At 32.4% G+C, this 24,321-nt stretch overlaps 1 protein-coding gene across 13 annotated transcripts in view; it reads left to right on the forward strand.

The window, feature by feature from the left end:
* The window catches only part of LOC118194695 (plasma membrane calcium-transporting ATPase 2-like), a 472,379-nt gene that overhangs the window by 323,417 nt on the left and 124,641 nt on the right, over nucleotides 1-24,321 (forward strand). For 12 of the 13 annotated variants that reach the window (XM_035365870.2, XM_085812727.1, XM_085812731.1 and 9 more), the window contains 4 exons: nucleotides 467-532; nucleotides 14,537-14,705; nucleotides 20,662-20,862; nucleotides 21,404-21,640. In XM_035365870.2, the coding sequence (XP_035221761.1) occupies nucleotides 14,546-14,705; nucleotides 20,662-20,862; nucleotides 21,404-21,640 (598 nt within the window). In that variant the 5' untranslated portion in view covers nucleotides 467-532; nucleotides 14,537-14,545. Of the gene's footprint in view, nucleotides 1-466; nucleotides 533-4,018; nucleotides 4,188-14,536; nucleotides 14,706-20,661; nucleotides 20,863-21,403; nucleotides 21,641-24,321 lie in introns of all 13 variants that reach the window. The other variant, XM_085812726.1, reaches the window with a different exon arrangement.

Raw genomic sequence — 24,321 nt, forward strand, 5'->3', positions numbered from 1 at the left:
ACATCAGTTTAATTCGTTGTTTTGCTGTATAAATGGTATTTATCTTCATTCAAATGCTTCGGCTTTACTTTTATTGTAAAATTTTCCTCTCAGTATTTTGAACTTTTTAAGTATGTCTCCTAGAGATAATTTCCATTTCTTTAAATAGAAAAACAGATGTACTGCATGTTATGAACATTTGTAATCCAAAGAAAGTAACTGTATTCATTTGAGTATTATATTTTTTCAAGTTAAGATATAAATATCTCATTATGACGCATCTATAAAGCACAGTAAGGGGAAGGAAATATGCTAATATGAGATTTAAAGAGTTTAATAAAAGTTGAAGTATACCACTAAAATTTTATTTTTTCTCCCATTACTTAAGTTTTAAAAATGCAAATTTAAAAATGCTTATATTTTGGATGTAATATTACTCTTTATTGTGACCACAATGTAAATAGATTCTTTTTTCCTTTCTGTTTAGTTGAAGGATTTGTGAAGCTATGAAAATGAAACTCAGTTAGGATTTGGCCTGTTCATCAGCTGCTAGGTTAGTTTTACATTTCCTTTTATTTATGATCTAATATTGATATATATTTTGTTGCATATTTATTTCATATAAATGAATTACAGAAATACGATTTTTAAAATGCGATTAATTGCACTTTTTTAAGATGTGTTAAACCTTGTATATAATTTCATTTAAAACATTAAATAATATCTGTAGTAAGTTTAAAGGAAAGGCCATATGCATTTTTATCATCTGAAGTTTGCCTCAGACTAAAGTCTGCCTCAAGGTAGGCATACTGGATTGAATAAAAGCGATTGTAGTGCATCTAATGGAGAACTAGAGAATTAAATTTGTCAAGCATTATCTAATTGTTATTCTGAATGGATATTGTAAAACAGTCTAATCTGCTGCAATAATAGCAATTTATTCTTATTGAGTGTCTGTGTGTGTGTTTAAGAAGAGTCTAAGTGCAGTTTTCTCCTATTGGTGAGATTAACCGCATGTAAACTTAGCTATGCTGCTCTAAAGAATATGCATATTAAAAAATGAAAGTATTTGCTTTTTATAAATCACAATACATGCAGCATGCAAAATGGAAATCATCTGAAAGCATGAGTTATGCTATTTCCTTGATCAGTTGGTAAGAGAGTACTATTTTATGTTGAGTATGTGATCATAATGCCCAGCCGTACTACTAAGCAAGTATATCCAGAGCTTTCCATCTGGCTCAGGAGGTATGTTGATCTACCAATGTCAGATTCAATTTATGGAATAACGGAATCATCAGACCATTTTTTTTCAATATCAAATTAGTGTGTTTTGGTAGCTTTAACTGTTACATGGGATAATTGTGAGTGATTGGTGCTATGACTGCCCCATTGGAAAAGTACCAATGTGGTAGGCTAGCTCAGGCCCACACCGACAATAGGTGCAATGCCGTGCAGTGCACGACGGCGGTGAGTCAAAAAGACGGTGGTCAGTCATTAAAACAGGGAGTTCATCTCGCTGCCTGTCTGCACAAGAAAATTATTGTCTTATTTGAACGCCCTTCCGAAAGTCAACTCGGGTAAAACCTGGGAAACTACTGATTAGGATCTGTACTTAGAGGCAGACTCGGCTATTGGTATTTAAATTCAATCTCCACAGGAACTAAAGTTATCGCTAGTGATGGCTGTTTCACGCTTGGCAGGGACCGTATGGTAATGTCTTGGCCGTTGGTTATGGTGGAGCTATATAGTCAGATATTCATGGTTGTCCAGGGTGAAACACCTCCATCGATGGAGTTGGCGAATTCAGCGAGACTTTAAACTGCTTGAGGTTTCCAGCCTCAAAACTGCATATTCATAATCTTCATTGGCGTTCCCTGGGGGTGCCTAAAGCTGACATTTGTATACCATGACGTAGTGTTAGCAGGCCAGATTGGTGGCCTGGTCTGTCTGATAGTGTTTAAGTGACTTCTTTCTGCTGTCCAGGGTTGTGGCCCTTGTTGATAGCAGATGTTTTTATCATCCCTTCAGAACGGGGACGTGGAATGCGAGTTCTTGAGTATTGGTCGAGCCGAGGAGCTAAGAAAAAGACTCAGTTCAGCCTTAGCTCATCGGCTCGACCGATAGGTTAGCACCTTTTTGGCTCGCTTCTAGGGTTTGGGGTGTTTAGGCAGCCTGGAGCTTGCCAGATCTGAGTACCCCTTCCTCCTAGCACACTGTCTTATTTGACCGAAAGTTGTAACCAGGGCGCATATAAGCATTCTGTACTGCACCACGTGTATGGGGGAAAAATACGTTCTCGGGATCGGGTATAGCTTCCAATGAGATCATTTCCTCTACGCTTAAGGAAGCCATTGCATAGGCTCGAGAGCACACCTCTATACCAATTGTTTACATTTTGATAGCAGTATAAAAAAAATTATTACTGTTAATGACGTTCGCTGTATTTTTGGTGCCATGACATTACACTTCTTACGGCATTGTAGTGTGGTGAATTAAATTAAAAAATTGTAGCGAATTTTTCTCCTAGAGAGAAAAAGTGTTATTTCTTCTAGGGTGCTAAATCCCTAAATGTGTATTAATATTCAGTGCAGAGTTTTTTAATTAATGTATTCTTAATTTAAAACTATTCACAGTAAAGGTGGGATGATTATTAATTCGCTATTTCGTGTTCATTATATATCCATTCTCTGCAGATGTAATCTCAAAAAATATGAAACAAGTCAGTTTTTGCAGATTGCAAAAATGTTGTGAGTTAACATAATGCACATTAAATTCACTATACAGTCAAAAGTCTTTAATCTTGACTCGTCGGGACTTCGGCGACTCCGGATTATCGGTTTTTCCGGATTATAGATAATCAGTTTAAATCTGGTAAGATGGCATGTAGAAATTATAAAATTAAAAATATGAAACCATAATTTATGAAATAGAGAGCAATTATGATCTAAAGGGTATCAAAATAAAAGGGGTATCAAAATTTACAAAAAATAAATAAATAAATTTAATATTTATTTGTTTACTTTATTAAACATTTCTTTTAACACGCGCATGCATAAAGCATACATTACGCATAGTTGAAATTAGAAAATTGCAACCAGAAAACTATTTGATGTGTATTCGTGATATTTATAATGACGAGGAATTTGATTTAAATCATATCAAAGACAGAGTACATCGAGATGAAATACTACATTTAAAAAGGAATTATAAGCCAAATTAAATAAAAACATCTGCCCTGAAGATAAGGATAGTGCTGGCAGATCAACTTCCAGTTCAATGTGCGCTGCGTCGTCTCCCCCCCCCAAAGGGATCAAAAATATCCCCCAAAGAGGATAGAGAATCAAAGGATATGCCTTTATCCATTTTTTTTGCAGCAATTCCACTTTTTGTTTGATGAACATTGAAACATGCTTTCACTTTGTAGATCCTTTGGTAGCTTCAGAATCGGAAATTCTTTTTGACATAATCGAAAGTTCAAGCTTACTTTTATAAAATTGCTCTAACAGTCTGCAAAAAATAATAAGCCGGATCCAATTAGAAGATTAAGGAAGAATGCAATCTGCAATATTAACTGAAATAGATAAATTAGATAATTTTAGCTTAGCTTATACCATCCATTATGCATTAAATGCGCATGTGTAAATGTATTATGCGCATGCGTAAAGGTATTATGCACATGCGTTAACGGATTATGCGTTGACGCATGCGCAGAACGTTTGTAGCTTTGAGGTCCGGATTATAGATCATTCCGGATTATGGACGTCCATATTAAAGACTTTTGACTGTATTTGTAGTTAGTCAGGATAAGAAAAATTAACTTTTGAAGTTAGACTAGTATAGATTCGTATTTGAGAAATAAAGATATGTATGTTTAAATTGAATAATATTACTTCATGATTATTGCCTATTTTTAATGTGTAACATCTTTCGTACATTTCTGTAAAAATAGTGCTTATCAGAAAAGGAATTTCCTTTCCTTATACACGTGTATAAATTCAGCAACAATACTGAATGCACTTTTTTTCTTTCATTTAAGGCAACAGAATATTACAAATGGGAAAGACATGGATACTAACATTGAAATAACATATGCATTTGCAAAGGAAATATTTTCTGCAATGCGAAAGGAAACGAAGGCAACAAAATTGCAATAATAACATACTTACGAGCACACACAGCCTTTACATTTGGGCTGAAATCATTGGGTAATCCAGTGTGTTTTGTTTTTTGTACTAAATTCTAGAACTTGATATTTATATAATCTAAGCACTTAAGTTTGTGTCTGCTATTAACAGCATCTTTAAATTATTTTATTAATCCATAAAACAGGAATCCATCTACAGAACGCTGCAAGTAAATCTTTTCATCTGGCAATATTGTTAAAAGAAAACAAACGATAATTTTAACATTTCCGTGTTGCTCATGCACGACATTCAACGAAAACAAAACCGTAAGAATCCCTCCTAAACATCAATACGTCAAGAGAAAATAATTCCATAGGAAAGTATGTCCAATCACAAGCACGGATTTTTCCCTATGCGCCTTGCGCAATATAGAATGCTTATGTGCAACAAGGATAGGAGTTTGTCTCTGTTGCTTTCTTTTGTCTTGTTTGAACGTGAAAATACTTGATGCCAATTTGTACGTAAGGGTAGACGCATTTGATAAATCACTTAATCCTTATTTCGTGTCTACTGTTGCAATCGTAATAATATGTGCAACATTTATCTTTTTTTGTGATTGCTTGTTGTTATCATTTTTCTACATAAAAAAGCTAAAGTGTAGTTATTTATTATGTTAAACTTAGGTTAAATTTTTAATTCGGAAAAGCAACGATTTGATGATAATTACTCGAAAATTGTGTAACTCTTATATGTTTGAACCATTGTCGTATTCTTGGCCGAGTAAATTACTGATATCTAAACCATTTTCCTCTAAAGTCTTTAATAAGAATGTTTTTCATATCTGTTGTAATAGAAAATACTACTAAAAACCTTTCTTCAGTACTCATGTCTGTATTTTCTAAATTAAGATAACTCGTACAAATTGATATCTGCTTGACCTTACTTAAAATAATTTGCTTTATACGAGGGCCATCCAGGAAGTAGATTACGTTTCCGTCTGTGTCCGCTAGGGGCGGGGCTAGCGCGGCCATCTTGGGGTCAGAGCGTTGCGCAGCTCAGTCTGCATCTAGCCGTGCTAGTGAGAGGTTCGTGCTGTGCTCCGTTCAGATACTGTGACGGTTTGAAATGTCTGCGTTAATTGAAAATCCCGCGAGCTGCGAGGTGCGCTCAGTAATAAGGTTTCTGACTGCAAAAAACTGTAAACCGATAGAAATCTATCGGCAGCTTCGTGAAGTGTATGGGGACAACATTATCACTGAAGGTGGAGTGCGTCAGTGGGTCATAAGATTTCAAAATGGCCGAACCAATGTTCACGACGAAGATCGAAGTGGGAGACCCAGCATAGTGACCGCCGAACTTCTCGAAAAAGTCGATGCTAAAGTCCGTGAAAATCGAAATTTCACAATAACGGAACTTTCTTTGAGTTTTCCACAAATTTCGCGAAGTTTGTTGCACGAAATCATCAGCGAAAAGCTTGGTTACCCCAAGTTTTGTGCAAGATGGATTCCAAAAATCTTGACAGAGGACCACAAAAATCAGCGAATGGCTGCAGCGTTGAACTTTTTGAACGCTTACCATAAGGATGGTGACTCTTTACTCGATCGCATCGTTACTGGTGACGAAACATGTGAACTGTGAAACGAAATTGCAATCAATGCAGTGGGGGCACACAAGTTCTCCCCAAAAACCCAAGAAATGCATGCAAACAATGTCGGCAAGGAAGATGATGGCGACTGTTTTTTGGGACAGAAAAGGTGTAATTTTGGTGGACTTCCTGGAAAGAGGCACTACAATAAACTCTCAAAGGTATTGCCAAACTCTCCAAAAAATCAGAAGAGCAATTCAAAACAAGCGCAGAGGAATGTTGAGCTCTAAGATCTTGTTGATTCACGACAACGCCCGGCCCCACATGGCAAATGTCACTCGTAAAGTTCTTGAATCTTTTAAGTGGGAGTTGTTTCCTCATCCGCCGTACAGTCCCGACCTGGCACCGAGCGACTTCCACCTATTCCCAGCAATGAAGAAGTGGCTGGCTATGCAGCGTTTTGATGACGACGCACAGCTGCAAGAAGAGGTAACGAAGTGGTTGAAGGCGCAGGCGGCCGAATTTTTCGACAAAGGAATTTCCAAGCTCGTACATCGCTACGATAAATGCCTTAATTTGTATGGTGACTATGTAGAAAAGTAGTATTTGAGTGTGGCTTTCATCTGTATATAATAAAATTTGTTTCCTATACTTTGTTTATTTTTTTATTCCAAAACGTAATCTACTTTCTGGATAGCCCTCGTATTATCCCCTAATAAGCTAATTGTTTTATTTTGTATTTTATCTTGAAGGTAATGAAGCATATTTTTTTAGTTTGAATTTTGTTAATATATACAGATGTGATACGGTCAAGTTTTGTGATCATATATATACACTTTAAAAAGTGATTTCTTTTTGGAACCACAGAAGGCTAAGTTTTGTTTGACTAAAAATTGAATGGCATAGATAATTCTTTGAATAACATCGTGTCAATGCCTAGTCTTTTTTTTTTAATAAAATATGAAATTCTGAATTAACAGGTTTATTCTTTCCTAATCGTTCTAAGAAATCGGGTAAACTCTTTCGTTGTTTGGCAAGATTCGACAAAAGTACATCTAAAGAAATTTATGTCCATTTTTGTCTTTTGGGAAACTGAAACTCAAAACCAGGTTTTGGTAATATCCAGGACCATTTTCTGTTAAGGCTTGAACTTGGGATTACAATAATGGACTTGGGCATAATCCGGAATCATCAGGCACAGGCAAATGTGTATCTAATGCAGAAAAAATAGGTATCAATAGTATTTCTTCTGTTGTTTTCAACCGGCTGCATTAAACGTAATTCCCGCATGAAAACACTTTCTAATTCTTTCTTATTATTAGGTTCTTTTGGTAATTTCAGGGGTAGCTGAGACGTTGACGGACAACTAGTGCTAGTAGTATCAGCTTGGATATTCTTTGGGTTTTGGAAAACTGAGTAATTTTAAAGTTCTGCTTTCTTAAGGCTTCCTCTCGCTTTCTTTTTCTTCATTACATTCTGATACTTAGACACTTTTTTCTATTTTTCTTCCGACATACAGAGAAAAATAAAAACAGAAAAGTAAAAATAAAAGTGGAAAATAATTATTATAAGAATCATTGTGTAAAATTCTTCTTAACAATACTCGGAAAGTACTGTTTGAAATATTTTACATTACTTCTGAAAAAGTGAGTATATCTTAAACCATTGCTTGGAAAATATATGAACTATTAGATCAGTACCAAATAATTCAAGGAAGTGGGGGTACTTTTTTGTTTATTAAAGTAAATAAATCAAATTTAATGTATGTATTTAAGATGTAATGAAATAATGAAACATTTTCCTTTGGTTTTCCGCATAGCTAAAAATCGGAAAATGGCCAATTTTTTATTTCAGAATACCTTGTATGTTTTTACTTCACTTAATCTCAAATAGGTATCGCATCGGCATCACATATTTTCATTCACATATATTTACACGATCAGCTCATCTTATGTCAAAAACTGCAAAAAGTGATAAAAATCAAAGCGATATAAATAGCATAGATCTTATGCATGAACTGCAGTTTTTGGAAACTTTTGGAGGAATGTAGCATCGTTGGTTGAAACTCTACACTATATCTTTGTCAACAACATAGCAGTGTGCAGAAAAGAATTTTGGGTATATCCCTAGATATCAGCCCTAGAGCACTTTTTGTGCCCCGTTGTAATCACAGTTTAGACCTTGTCGTAAACTGCATTGCATACAACAATTTATTCAGTGCAAACTTATTAGATATGTATATTAATTTGTTTTAAATTTTAAGATTATAAATAGTGTTCAGCAACATAGTTGGTATCCAATGCGTGTATTATATTAATTTTGCTTCGCCTGCAGTGTTACTTTTTTATAACATGTTGTTGTTGTTGACTAATGCTCACTTGTCGACCTATAGTCAGCCCAAGCCCATGAAATTCCTCGTGGCAAGAAGTGCAAGATACGCCAGTTGTTGGCAACACCCTTGAGTACCTAACAGGTGACAGTGCAATTAACTCAGTTTGGCCCGCAATTTTGATGGAGAGAACCCTGGGGTGATGGGTCCGAGCGTCCCCACATCCCTTACCACCAGCCTTTCGAGAGGACTTTGCCTCGCATATTTAGAATGCTCCTGTGCCACACAGATACTATATACTTATAAACTCCCATGTCTTCTCCAGGATTTTTTTTTTTTTTTTTTTTGGTTTTTCATATCATTCATAATGCTTCAAGTGTTAACTATAAGTAATGTCCCTTTAATATCGTCACTACATAAAGGTGCTCGCTACACATTTGCAGGATGACGCCGATTAGGCATGACGTGGGCATGGGCTAGCTCCATGCAAATCTGATGTGTTACATCTGGGCAGTATGTTTGAGAGACTGATGATTGCTTCTACTGTTTAAGAAAGCTTATTTAGTTGTAATAGCTAAATACAATTCACACTGGACGACCAGCTAATTTGCAGTCTGTGGCATGAAGGTATATGCTGCAACACAGGAATAAGTATAAATCATCAAACTGTGAGTCAGTATCTGAATCATGTAGAACTCCTTAAAGTTGGCACTATCAAGTAAGGACTGTAGAAAGCTTTGGTGTGGTGTATTTATTTAATTATGGCAAAGCACACTAGGGCTATCTGCCTAAGAGGAGGGAGGCCTTCGTGGAGGACTTTCTAAGGGGGAACTGGCTCGTATACACGCTACACATGGGGAAAACCACGAAAATGCCCATGCAGCCAGCCCGTCCACGGGATTCGAACCTCGGACCGAACTATCAGTGTTCAGCGACTTTACCGCTCGGCTGCTGGTGGGCGTAGAAAGCTTTGGAATTTTAGTAAGTCTACTGAAACTGAGCTGTGCAACAATGGATCATGTCATTCTTTAGAAATTGAAGTTACCAGTCAAATCAACTGAACTGCATGTTCCCGTTACTTCAGATTTGGAACTTTATAGGAAAATGAAGTGCAACTCTTGATCCACTGCCAGGAAACAAGCAAATCTAATCCATGTTGTTGAGGAAGAATGGAACAATCTGTCACGGGAAATCCTGAATCACTTGATTATGAATGTATTGCAGCATTGTGATTGTTTGCTTCATCACAGTTTGAGATGGACTGAAGAAATGGATGGAAAATACTTATCTAGTGTATAAGTAATATGAATTCTCTGGTAAAATGTGCTATATTTTACCAGTGCTCGTATCCTATGTATAACTTTTTAGCAAAAAATGTATCTTTGCTTTGATTTGTTTTTTGACATGTTTTGGTTATTTTGTTTGGAATCGGTAAATTAACTACTTGCCATATTTATTTTTATTCATGTGCAGTTTTCTCTGTATGCTGATTCTGAATTTTGTACAGATTTGTATAAATATGTTTTATATTTTGCCCAGACTTGGAAGCAAAGTGACTGGCAGCAGTTATTTACAAGTTTTTAAAGTTTTAGTCTAGTTTTAATGAAGCCAGTAATAATAGTAAACTTCCAGAAACAGGATGGCTGTAATTAAAACTTTCCTATCCAGATTACTGAATCTGAGCCCTTTTAAGTAACATGCATATTGAAACTTGGAATGTATTTAGACTGTGGTCAAGAGAACATGATTAAAAAAGTCATGTTTTAGACAAAGAAATGAAAATAGTTTTTTACAACTGCCTTTTTCAACAAAAATTTGTTCAAAATGGAAATTACTCTATTTCAGTACCAAATGTAGAATCTCAAAGTGAAAAGTAATCATTTCAACAAAAATCAAAATATATTTCAACAAGAAACTCAGATTAAAATATTAATATTAGATACTTCTGTCACTAGTTTGTTTTATGTACTTTTATTCTTTTGTAATTATTATTTGGGAGGGTGTTAAAAGCATAGTTTTGCAATATTAATGACAAAAATGTATTTCTTGTTAAGATTCCAGTGTTTCTCATTGGAATGAAAAAGTGTCCCATTCTTTCATTGTATGTAAATCTGACCTTCAGTCTGTTTTTACGTCTATACTATCTTTTCCTTTCGCATTATAAGGTAATTCGTAAGCTTCTGATGAGGAGTAAGTTTTTTCATATGGATATGTGTATTGTTATTTTGATTGTCTTTTGTATGTATTTTTCTTGTTATCTAATATATTGTATTATTAATACTGAATGATGCATATTGCTACTGTTTAAGAATATTTCCATTTTATTGCTCTGCTCTTTCTTATGTCATCTGTATTGGGAACAATCCTTTGATGTAATCACTTTTCCAGTTAGAATTCTTTTGCATATAATAAGAACTCTTTTCAGTAGTAAATTTTTATATATTGTATACTTACATCTGAACACATACAGTGCCAGTTTCCCACTTTGCTTATATCATAATAATTTTTTAATTTGCTGAGTGTTTTGCTTATGTGAAATATATGTTAAGTATGATTTAATGACTTAGGTTGCCTGCTATTTTTCATGTTCATAAATATTCCTTGCTAAACTTTTCATGTTTTATTGAAATTTTACTTTTTACCTGTGAATTTTACTTTTGTGGTAAAAATATAATAGGAAATGAAATCTCGCTATCCAATGAAGAATTACAATTTTTGGTTATAATTAATCCATCTCACATGATTCTTACATAACATTAATTGTGCAGGCAACTGAATAATGCAGCTAGTTATAATATTAAAGTTTGTAAACGGAAACCTAATATTAGCCATAAGGAAAGGAAGTCAAACCTTCGTTTGGAAACCAAGCATTTTTCTCATGCTTATTGTTGTGTCAACATGTCACTGTGTGTATCTTTCTTTCATCAAGTATGTTGTAATACAGATGTTTTTTTAAAAAAATATTGTAATTGATTAAGAACAGACTTCCAGATTGCAGCAGTTTGGCTGTTTGCCTCAAAAATGTTATGTGGCAATAAAAGAAAGTTTTGAACCAGCCATAATGATTGCCACCATCTTTATGTATCAAGCTGCTTTAATCCGTAAATCTGTCATTCACCATCGAAAATAACTCGTACAGAGTTTGAGATCCAGAATCATTAGGACTTTGACGATTCCAAATTTCACAAAGTTGTTAGTTTAAATCTAGTAAAATGGCATGTAGAAATTATAAAATCAAAAATATAAAGTAGTTACTTATATAATAATGAAGTACTTATAACCTTAAGAAAATCAAAATTACCCCAGCCCCCAAAAAACTTCAATATTTATTTGCGTGTTTCATCAAATATTTTTTTTTTTTTCAAGTTAAGTTGTATCATCTTTTTCATTTTTTGTGCTAATATTTTCTTTCTAATTTTGTTAATAGATGTATTCATAATTTCTTACTCAGGTATAAAGATCCATTGTTCAAATTCTATAATCATATTGAGAATTCTCACTAAACTGTCAATCGAAATCTTTTCATTCCCAATTACTTATCACTTTCTTTGCCATCAGTAGTAATATATTTTAAATTTAAACCATACTGTGGATTTTGCTGTCTGTTACTTGACTGATGATTGGAGCATTGCCATCACAGTGGAAGACTTCTCTGTTATATTATCTTCATTTATTATGACTTCTCCGCATTTCTTCAAAAATTTCATTAACTGGACAATTTTGCATTTGCTTGTGATAACCAAAAACCTTCAAATTTGCATACCATCATTACACATAATAGCTAACCATAAATTAATGCCAAGCATGTCTTTAAAATATCTGCCCTCTCCTGCAGTGCTGCACTCAGAAGATTTCATATTGAAATATTCCAAAAATTCTTATTAACATTAAAAAGTATTAGCACAAAAGCTCTCTAATATTGACAGACTGAACAATAGATGTATAACATAGGTGAAATAATGAGATAAAGATATTATCCTGTATTAAAATTTTAAGTAAAATATGAGCCAAACAGTTGTGCATAATCAGTACAAAGTTTGCATCTTTGCTTCAGCGGGTAAACCAATCAATTTCAGATATTGCTGTGTCTTTGGTATGAAATGATTTTTAAACTAGTTTATTTATTTGTATTTGTGTCATCTCCACTTGTATATTAGAACAATGAATGCCAAAGAAAATCTTACTCCTCTAAATGCCTGAGGTTGTGTATCTTTTCCGATTATGAAAAGTTTACACGTGTATGTTCTTGCAGCATCTTCACATGCCAGAATCATTAGTCTCATTTTGGAATTTTTGACATCAGATGGAGCCATTTCTATGGAGATTGTGAAGGTATTTCAGAGCATATACAGTACAAAGTCCATAATCCGAACGTCCATTATCTGGAATGATTTATAATCCTGACCTCAAAGCCACAAACTTACACATGCGTGTTTGATGCACACGTCCGCTACACATGCGTGTAAAGCCAGTAAAGTATTTACACACGCGCACTTCCGATAGTGAAGAAAGTGACAGAAAGGTTATTAACAATGAAAAAAATTTCGATTGACAAGTTAGTCGGTATTCTCGACACAGCAATTACAGGATTTGAACAGTGGAACTTTGTAGCTGAACAAGAAATTATGTCTGTTTATATAAGAGAGAATTAAAGAGAAAGTATTAGCACAAAAAAACGACGCAACTTAAACAACTTACAATGAAAGAAATGTTTAATAAAGTAAACAAATAAATATTAAGCTTTTTTTTTGTAAATTTTGATACTCTTTAGATCATAATTGCTCTTTATTTCATAAATTATGGTTTCATATTTTTAATTGTATAATTTCTGCATTCCATCTTACCAGATTTAAATTGATGATCTGTAATCCGGAATCGCCGAAGTCCCGACAAGTCCGGATTACAGACGTTGTACTGTATTGCTTAAAATGATCAGTGTTGTAAATTTATTCAGTCTGTAACATTTTGCTGCTAATGAGTTCGATGAATTCTTCTGCAAATTGTTTAACTATTAATCAGCTGAAGCTTTCTTGCCTGAAATTTTTAAATTCTTTTACCATGGCAGTTTATAACCTGTTGAATGTGTGCACTCAGTTTCTAAATCTGTTTCCTTATGACTATTGGATTCGTCAATGGCTTACCTTCACTGCAATGCTGTCTCATGCATTTTACCATTACTTGTAGCTTAACACATGATTTTTCTGTTTTTCATTGCAAGTAGGTTGTCAAAATTTAAAAAATAAAAAGGACTGGGAGGGATTGTTGTTTACTGTTGACTGTTTATTGGCATATTGCTTACATAATTTTGAAATGGATAGGACTTTAACCATTTTTTAAGCAATTCACTTTTTATTTGATTGATATCAAAACGTGTTTTCACCTTGCAGGTCCTGCTGCAGTTTCCGAGATAGAAACTGTTTTAGACATAATCAAAACTTCAATTTTATTAAGATAGCTGTGATAATAATTCCTGTAAAAAATAATCAGTTAGATCAAATTAAAAAATGAAGGATGAATGCAATTTATTATGGTAACTGACCTTAAGTTCCTCTCAGTCTAATTCTTTTTTCCTTCTGCCGAGCGGTAAAGTCGCTGAGCACTGGTAGTTTGGTCCGAGGTTTGAATCCCTTGAACGGGCTGGCTGCATGGGTGTTTTCATGCTTTTCCCCAAGTGTAACGTATATACGAGCCAGATTCCCTTAGAAAGTCCTCCATGAAGGTGTCCCTCCCCTCAGACAGATAGCCCTCAAGACTTTGCCGTAATTAAATAACCTAACCTAACCCTTTCCCATGCTACGCTAGCAATAGAAAACCTGTGACCAATATCCACTTCCAGAGAAACGTGGCTTGGACTTCACTTATTAGCTAGGTTAGATAGAAAAAATGCTATACCCCCCAGTATCACTAAAAGGCTGAAACTAGACAATATATGCTGGTCATCAAAATTAAAGGGTAATGAAAAAAAAATATGCTCACTAAGTTAATGTAGCAACCAATTCCTTATGCTGTAAGTAGTTAATTAAATACAACTGAACAGAAAATTGCTCTTCTGCACATATGTTAACACCAGAAATTTGGTGATACAAATTCGTTGATTGACAGGAGCTTAAGGCCTTAAGAAATAAATCTCCAGTGCACGAGACTGTGTATCGGAAATTCTAATGATATGCTCTTGTAAATATTTTGTGATATTGCTGTTGAACTGAATTTTATGGTTTAAGTGTGAAGAGCATGATATTTAATAAATAAAGTTAACACACAAAACGTTAAAAAATGCCCATCTTGGAATAATATAAAATATGAAAGCTTTTAGATTTTATTATTAATTCTGTTATGTTATTACTTTTTTCTTGCTTGAGTGTTATTTTTTCCACTCCTGAACTTTAGCATAGAAATTTCTTTTCCCTTCTATTGGTTTTGGTTGTTGAGATATTGGATGTCTTGATTTCGTACTGTGTATTTTACTATATTTATATAAATATAGATAACATTATTTTATGTATACTTTCACCTTAGGTATCCAATATGGATACAGTGGATGGGCGTCCAGCCCAGTATGGGGTGGAGTTGAAAGATCTGAGAGAGCTTATGGAATGTCGTGGTCGAGAAGCCATCCAGAGGATAAAGGAAGAGTATTCAGGTGTACAAGAACTTTGTAAAAAGCTTTATACATCTCCAACAGATGGTAAGATTTCATTGATAATTTAGTCTTGAAATTTGAAAATATAAAAGTTTGCTATATTTTATTTTATTTTGAACTTTATATTTTTTATGAGTTTTTTATATTTATCCCCTGTCTACTGTATATTATTAGAAAATAGATGTTTTGGGATTTGTAGAATCTTACTTTTAGAAGGAAAAAAAGAAAAGAATTAAATGTCTGAATTGAATGTAAAGTACTGGATGCAACCAAATTCTCCTGACATAGGGTGACAGTGATATGTTTGTGGCCAGTCCTCAGTCTCTGCATTCATTGAATGTCCTCTGTAATCCATAATCTAACTTTATAAAGTCATTTGGTTTCTTTTTTTCAGTCCAGTTTGATTAAGATAAGCTATCGAAAAAAAGACTTGAAGGCACACATTTAAGAGGCTTTCTACTTATCATCTTCATGAATATATATGAGAGTTATGTCAAACTGGTGGCCTGCAGGCATCATGTGTCCCCTGAAGCAATTTTATGTAACCTGGAAAATTATTTCAATTATGGATTTCTTGCAAACACAATGTCGCAAAGATTTCAAGGACTTTATTTATTATTAGACCGAGTTTACATTATTTGCATTACCATTAAAAACTGATGTGAATAACACATCAGAAAATCTGTAAATGGAGCTAACTAATTTATAATATGATATAAATTTTATTCATAACTTCCAGGATACAGATTTTTATTAACTTTTATTTATATTTGTCAAAAAATGAATACAAATTCAAGCATCTATGGTTCATAATGAAAATAATTTCTAACAATATCTCTCCAAGGCTACAAATTTTATCAAAATGCTATGAAATGTCAAGTTATAATAAGAAATAAAAGAAATTTATAATTTATATACAAGTATATGTAACTTTATATATGCATTGAGAAAAGTTTAATAAATAAGAAAAGGAGATTATGTTGTCATTATTTATTCTCAAGTTTTGTCTTGCTTGGAAAATTTTCTCTGAAAAGTTAAGAATGCTTTCATAATTTCTTTCAATTTAAACTAAAGTAAGATATTTAACAATTAGTTAGACTTATTAGAACTATTTTAAATAAATGTCAGTCTTAAAATTTAATATTTAGCTTTTAATATTACAAAGTGTGTGTTATAAATTGTCACCCATAAAAAATGTCTTGCAGGTACCAAACTTAAGATTTCAGACAGAAAATAAATATTAAGTTTTTGAATTTTTTTTTCCTTTGTGGTATTATTATTATTGTGTATACAGGATGTGAAAAATGCTTAGCAAGGAAAATTTGAAATTTGTTTAAAATATTTTTCATTTGGTTAGTATATTTGTTATTTATTTTTTAATAAAAAATATTTTAATTTTGTTAAACATTTTTTGTCATGTCAGCTGTTTTCAAATCATGCATTCAGGCCGCTTGCAATTTGAGTATGAAACCACTGATATATGACATAATTGCTAGATGTGTGTGGCAAGATGTGATGTGGCTAATTTTGTGCAAAATTAAAGCAACCAAATTTTCTGTATTTAAAATCAATATATTATTATTTCTATTTTTTATATCCATGTAAAAACATGTTTCAACATAATATTTCGAAACTGAAGATTAATTTAATATGTATAAGTGTATCATATAACCTTAATGTTTGAATTAATTGATATTAAACATTTAATTAAGTTTCAATCATTTGAAAATTTGAAGGAAAGAGTAGTTTTTCTTTATTTGTATAAGAACACACAACATTGAGTGTTTTTGCTACATATTTATTACCTTTTTTGTATTTTACTTTAAATATTTGATTTAAATAAAATGCAAAATTCTATTACTTCTACTGTTTGGGCTGATACTGGGTAAATATGAGGCAAAATCCTTGTAATGTATAAATGCGGAAAAGGGGGAATATATTTTTTTAAAACTTCCAGAAATTCAATTTGGTTCAATTGGCCCAGAAGGACTATTAATTTTTTTTTTTTGCATTTTGCATCGATTCACGATAAGCGTTGTTTCACTTTTAAAATTGTTGCCATTAAATATTATTGCCCAGTATTATATTGAATAATACAGAATAACAATTAGAAAAATAAAGAAATTAAATAATGAAGAATCGGCATGAATGTATGTATATGTTTCTCGCATTGTGATAAAACAATGGTACCTAGAGCCATCAAAATTTGAATAACGTAATCTTCCATAGAATATGGGTATGTGGAAGCCCTAATTTGAATTTGAAACTTGTTTTGTTATCGATTTCATATTTTGTAACACTTTAACGAATTTTTGATTAACAAACTAAATGATTTCAAAGCGAGCAAAGACGAAAGTTGTACGAAAAAACATTTTTATTTTCAGTTTGCGAGACTCTGTATCCGAAATTCTAAAGATATGCTCATTTTAAAATTATTTTGCGATATTACTGTTCAACTGAATTTTACAGTTTGAGTACATAGAATATGATATCTAATAAATAAAGGTAAGACACAAAATATTTAAAAAATGCCCCTTTGGACATATATTAAAATCTGAAACCTTTCAGATTTTCTTTCTTTTTTTTAGTTCTCAAAGGGGCTTTGTCCCTGAGGGACTATTGTTTTCATTCTGCGGTTTTGCTTTGAATCACTCTGAATGTTCGTTTAACTTTTCAAATTGTTGCCACCAAATGTTGCCCTGTTTTATATTTGAAAAAATTAAATAATGAAGAATCTGCTTAAATGTATGTATGTTTCTTGCATTGTGATAAAATGGTACCTAGAGTCATCCAATTTTGATTGACGTAATCCTACTGCAAATATGGTCATCTGGAAGCCCAAATTTAGAATTTGTTTTATTATCAATTTCATATTTTGTAAAAACGTTTACGAATTTTTTATTATATTATTTTTATAGCAACATCGTATAGAAAAAACAGTTTTATCTCCAGTGTGTGTGACTGTGTATCAGAAACTCTAAAGATATGCTCAGTTTCAAATCATTTTGCGATATTGCTCTTGAACTGAATTTTATGTTTTAAGTGCGAAGAACATGTTATTTAATAAGTAAAGGTGACACATAAAATGTTGAAAAAAAACACCTCTTTGGACGTAAATTTAAAATCTGATTTTTAACTATTGTCAGAGTTAAAATCTTTCAAATAAAGTTTTGTTAGGAAATAAATGCATGTGATGGAAAAGAAGCTTGAAAATTCCCCTTTAGCTAAATGGATATGAGCCGGCATCCTGATCAATGACTGTGTACCTCTATATGTGTTTGCAGCTGGGACTATGACCAGCCAACAATAACTGATGCAGTTTAACTGCCTCATGTTTGTCTTTTCTGTGGTTCATTCAGTGATAAATTTGATATTTTAGTTTAGCAGATACACTGTTTGCCAAACTTCATGATGATAGGAGCTGCATGTTAGTATTCATGAAAATTTGAGAACCACAGCTGGATTTCCAAAAGCTGCAAATCCATATTTTAACTGTTTCAAAAATAATATGAGAGGTTTTGAACAAAAAATATTTTTGAAGTAAATTAATGAGAATTAATTTTTTAAGTAAATAGTATAATTAATGGTATATTAGTGTGTTTATAATTAATATTGTTATGCATGAGAAATCAGGTTAAGGCTGCTAGACAATAGGTTTAAAAAAAATTGTAATCCTACAATTAGAGGGCTATATAATAAAAAAAAAAATCTATGCTTAAGATAGCCCAGAACTCCAGGACACAATGTTTAACCCTCAGAGAGATTTTTTAATGACTATTAATAAAAGGCATGTTTTAGAGGAAATATATACAAATGGTATAAAGCAAAATTCTATGAAAAGAATTGAAGTCATTAGAATTTTTCTCCCATCTTGTAATAGCACTAAATCACTAGAAAAAGCAGTAAATAATGTTCTTAATGGAAATTTTCCTGCTAATCAGAATTCCTTTTTCAACAGTTCAGAAATTAACAGAATTGTTGAAAAACTGAAGTCCAATAAAGTTCCTGGTCTTGATTCTATTTGAAATGAAATTTAGAAGCAATTCCAAATTTGCTTTCTAAAATGTTCAGTACTTGTTCGTAGCTTGATTCATTTCTTCATCGCTGGAAGAGAGCAAATGTTGTTTTTATCTTAGAAAAGTGGTCTTCAGATTCTGGATTTAGGTAATTTGAGATGCATTAGTCGTCTTCCCACTTTAGGAAAATTCATTAGAAAAATTGTTTTTTAAGAGTGGTGTATGGCTTTAGAATAATTAGCAATGAGGCCTGTTTTATAATTCCCCCAATTGATCTTCATATTTTACGTAACAAAGAGTTTAAAAATAACATTGGCAAATTAATGTTCGATACCAAGATGTTGTTCAAGGATCTTTCTCAAACTGCTGATTATTTGCCAATTCAAATTATAGTTTATTACAATTCCACTGAAGATAATATTCCAGATGGCAATAAAATTAATAATCAAGTTGGACTAGCTTTTTTTACCATAGTTCTGAACTGGAATAGAAACTTTTAGAATTCCCAACGAGTTTGGTCTTCTCCAAGCCAAACATTTATGAATAAATTAAGTGGATATCTAATCATTGTTCTTTAAGATATAACTTTCTTATTTGCACTAATTCTCTTTCATTCTTATGTTCTCTTCCTGTAATATATTTTCTGTAATAAATTAATTTCCACTCTCATGTAATTCTTAAAGATCTTAATAATAATGGTTTGATGGAATTTTATGGATGTCGCACTGGTAAACTAGAAAATAAATGAGATGATTAGTTAGCAAACAAGCTACAAATCTTCAAGTCAGCACCACAATGACACTGTCCAAGTCATTGTTTCAGAAACAAAGTTGGAATAAAACAAGTGGATAGAATTGCACAGAAATTTTTCTACTGCCTCTCTGAATAAATTATTTTTTCCTTCCATTTCTCACAGATTTGGTAATAAAAATTTTTTTCTGCAGTTTTAAAATTACTAAGTTTCTGGCTGGCCATGGTAATTTTAACTCATTTCTGAAGAGATTTGGGCTATGTAATACAGACTTGTGTTCTTGTATCTTCAGGGAAGTACAGAATGTTGAACATTTGTTGTACTGTTCAAAGCTTTTGGAACGAAGAAAGAACTCATTTCTCGGCTAAATTCTGTGAACATTAAGTTTAATCCCTTTATCCATGTTCAAGATAATGGCATCCTTTTCTTTCTGAATATTTATTTGTAATGTTTCATTTGTAAATTTTTTATTTTATTTTATTTTTGTGTTGTGATTTTACTTACCTCTGTAAACCTCTGTATTTCTAAACTCTGTCTTCGTTGATGTAAAGCTCCTTTAATCCTTTTGCTATAATGCCCACAGTTATGATTAAATTCAGTTCTTTTATTCACGTGAACTAATCTAAAATGGATATGCTAATGCATTGTGTATCGTTCAACAAGTTTTAATGATAAGCTTAAAACATTCTGTTCAAAACTGAAATAGATGATATTCATGGGAAAATGTATCAGGATTTTTAGAAAACTTCAGTAACTAGAGATTAGATTTAATAATTTGGCGATAATTTTTCGTTGAGAACTTTATTTCAAAAATCAAATCAAGGTAGGACTTCCATTAATATGTTATTTACTGTTTCTCAGAAAGTAGAGAAAATTCAAAATTTTTGCTGTAATGTAATTTTCTATTCCAGAGAACCCTACAGCTTTATCAGCTTCTTTATAATAGCATATGACAAACTAACCAAATATTTATTGCACGGTTTTATGTATATTGAAAGTGTAACACTCATACAGCAACCCTTAGCCCGATATTGTATCCATTAATTTAAATTAATAAATAACCAATTCATTAATTTTTATAATGGCAGTTTTCTCTTCCACTTATGTTTAAAATTTCTCTGGATTTATCTAAATGATGATTTTTATGTCATGTCCTGAATTTAATTTTTAAGTATTTTGTTTCCTCCCTTATTTCAGTTTTTGCATTATTATATTTTCACTTATGTCTTTTCAGGTCTCAGTGGTTCTGCAGCAGACCTTGAGCATCGACAAAACACATTTGGTGCAAATGTCATTCCTCCAAAACCACCCAAAACATTCTTAGAATTAGTTTGGGAAGCTCTGCAAGATATCACATTAATTATATTAGAAATTGCTGCTTTAGTATCCTTAGGACTTGCCTTTTACAAGCCACCTGAGAATTTGGAGTTAGGTGGTAAGTAAACTTTTGTCTTTTATTTTGCTACTCTACTGATCATTCATGAACTGAACATATTGCTTGGCTACATTTTCATTGTACAGTCATATGCAAAGTACATAATTTATATTTGTGTTCATGATTTTTTAAAAATTATTGATAAATTAATGATTAATATAAATACTGCGACACAAGATATGTTGTATATGTGTGCATTTTTCAGTTTCTTGTTTTGTGAACGAAAATGCTATTTCTTTGAATATTGTAAAATACTTGCATAATTTTTTTTTCAGATAAATATTTTTATGTTTCTGACCCTTTCTATAAGACAAATTCAACACACTTTATATTACTAAAAGGTATTCCTCACAGTCTTTAAACATGTGAATTATATTGGATCAGTGTGATTGAAGTATCCACCTCAACAGCACACCAACATCGTTGTGACATTGCAAAAGTGTTATACCATTACAAAATTAAACGGTGTAAATTTTCTAAATTGTTGAACATTTAACTAAAATTCTTCTATTAAATTTCTTCTTTCCTTCCCCCCTCCTAGGTAGTGTTGATGAAAGTGAAGGGGAAGCTGGTTGGATTGAAGGTGTTGCCATTTTAGTGTCTGTTATTATTGTGGTCCTTGTTACAGCATTTAATGATTATACAAAAGAACGACAGTTTCGAGGCTTACAGAATCGTATAGAGCATGAACATAAATTTTCTGTCATTCGAGGAGGAGAAATGAATCAAATACCTGTGGGAGAAATAGTTGTAGGTGATATATGCCAAGTGAAGTATGGTAAGTTCATTAAATACTCTGCATTTTTAACATACGTGTAGTTTTCGAGTAAATTTTTTAGTTCATTCCGCATGTATAATGTGATTAATGTATTTTTAAATATATGTGAGCTTTTATTATGTGATATATATTTATTAATAATTTCATAAGTAGAAGAGCTAGCCTCTTTATCTTAATTGGGGGAAAAAGTATTAAGCATAGTCACATGATTTTTGTATGTCGTGTTATGAAACTTTTCACTTTCAACTGAGGAGAGCATTATGAATATTTTATAGACTGAAATTCTTAAGCTTTGGGTACCATGCATATTTTTTTTTTTTTTACTTCAGAGCATTTTACAAAATTATGCCTTTTTATTTTGAGAAATTTTATTAATTGTATATGTATAGCCAGTATCTCTTTAAAAAACAAAGCCAATTGCTGTTTTTTCCACCTTCCTTTTTATATCTTATGCAAATCAATATATTTACAGAAAACCATGATCTGCCATTTCTCCACTAGATGAAGCAGAAAGCAACAAATGCAGAAAAATTATTAAGCGAAGATATTGTAAATGAGTAACACAATTATAATTAAATAACATATATTATGTATAATATAAATACACTACATTAAAAGAATACTTTAAAAAGAGTTATGCATTGTTATGGGATAATTATACTTAAAAAACTCTTGAGGACTTAAAATAATTTTGTGGCACATAATTCTTCTACTTTGCTCAGAGGAAAAGGCTTAATGCATTGTAAAACTTCGTGAATTTGAAACTTGTCACCACCTTTTGTTCATTTTAATACTTATCTTGTTTTTTCATACTTCTTACATTCTCATATAGAAAACTGATCTTGAAGCCACTAAAAATCTGTTGTAATAATTTAATTAAAACAAGCAGAAATAAATTTTCTGTAACTTCAGTGAAATATCATTCTTAATTGATGCTAATAATATGGATATGGAGCTCAAGGCTACTTTGCCACTTAATACGGACATGCAGCTTAAGGCCATATTACTGTGTAACTAATTTATGATCCAAAATGGACATAGCTCAAATAATACACACTGTAGAGTCATTAGGTTAATTTGATGTTGGAGACATGAAGAATGAGGAATGCCCCTCACTGGGTTCGAACCTGGTCTTCTCGAATATGTCCCGAGTGTGCTAACTGTTAGGCCATGAAAGCAGGCTTGAAAGAGTGAGAAAATACCTTATATATTCTTCCTTTTAGATCGTGACTAGGGATTAGGGGATCCAATCGCCAAATCCTGGTAGTGAAGAATCATAACATACTACCTTCTAGTTTGGATGTCACTGTAGAGTCATTAGGTTATTTTGATACTGGAGATGTGAAAAAATGAGCCATGCCCTTGCCGGGACTCAAACCTGGACCTCTGAAATATGTGCCGAATGTGTGCCTCTCAAAATATGTGCCGTTACATTACAAAGGCCTGCTTGAAAGAGAGAGAAAATACCTTACAACACATGCATCATTACAAATTTTTCCCAAGGAATCTATGCAGAAAATGCTATGATGTTAAGGATGTGATTTACAAGTATTAATGTGGTAAAAGAATATCACAGGAAGTAATGGATGGAGAAATTTACTTCTGATAATATTATTACTGAAGTTCATTTGGAACTAGAAATGGTGAATGACATGAGAAGACAGACAGAGATTTCATTATATTGCAAAGAAAAACTGAATTTAGAAACTTATCTATGTAATCCGAGAGATATTTTATATTTGTAAGGATCTTTAGTTGGTGAATTCAAACGATCCATTACTTCCTGGGTTATTCTTTTTCCACATTAACATTTGTAAGTCACATCTTTAACATAACATTTTCTGCATAGATTTCTTGGGAAACGTTTGTAATGATTTATGTGTTATAAGGTATTTTCTCTCTCTTTCAAGCATGCCTTTGTGGTGTAACATTTATCACATTCGACACATATTTGAGAGGTCCAGGTTTGAGTCCCAGTGTTATATAAGAACAATATAGAAATTCAAACTTAATAATTACAACTGAACATCATTTCTGGGAAATAACCTTTGTCAGGTTCATACTAGATTATGAGGTAGGTAACTGTGTATATAGTCACATAACAGAACATTTCAATCAATATTTTACCAAATCACAAAACTGTAATAAGAGTAGTTATCATAGTGTAACATAAAACAAAAAATGCAAGCAATTCTACATTACGAAATTGCATTGTGTATTGTCAAAACCCATTCTATGTTTAAGGTCCAGTGTAAAGAGCTAATTGCAATAATTACAAACAGGATAATAGAATCAAACTAACATTTATTTATGGTAGGAAAATATTATGATTACAAATCAGAAGAGAGTCATGACACTCACTATTTACGTTACAATTAAAACGTGGTGGCTGGATCAATTAAAGTACTGAGGAAACAACAGAAAAGGATGACATACCCTTCTTTAACATATATAAATATATACTTTTCACAGTTCCGGATTTGGGATCCATCATACAATTTTTTTTTGTAGATTACTGGTTACAGGCGAACAAATTGATCCATGGGAAAAGATCTGGAAGTAAAAAAAAGTTATTAAGTTGATAAAATTTAACTAAGGCTATTGTTTCGGAGGCCAGGCTTCCCACCTATTACTGCTTCCACCCAGTAGGACACAGGTCTTCCCTCCACAGGCCATCAATG

Source organism: Stegodyphus dumicola, chromosome 3, assembly GCF_044657685.1.
Source record: "Stegodyphus dumicola isolate Sdum_Otavi_A_Nest chromosome 3, ASM4465768v1".
Taxonomy (NCBI): domain Eukaryota; kingdom Metazoa; phylum Arthropoda; class Arachnida; order Araneae; family Eresidae; genus Stegodyphus; species Stegodyphus dumicola.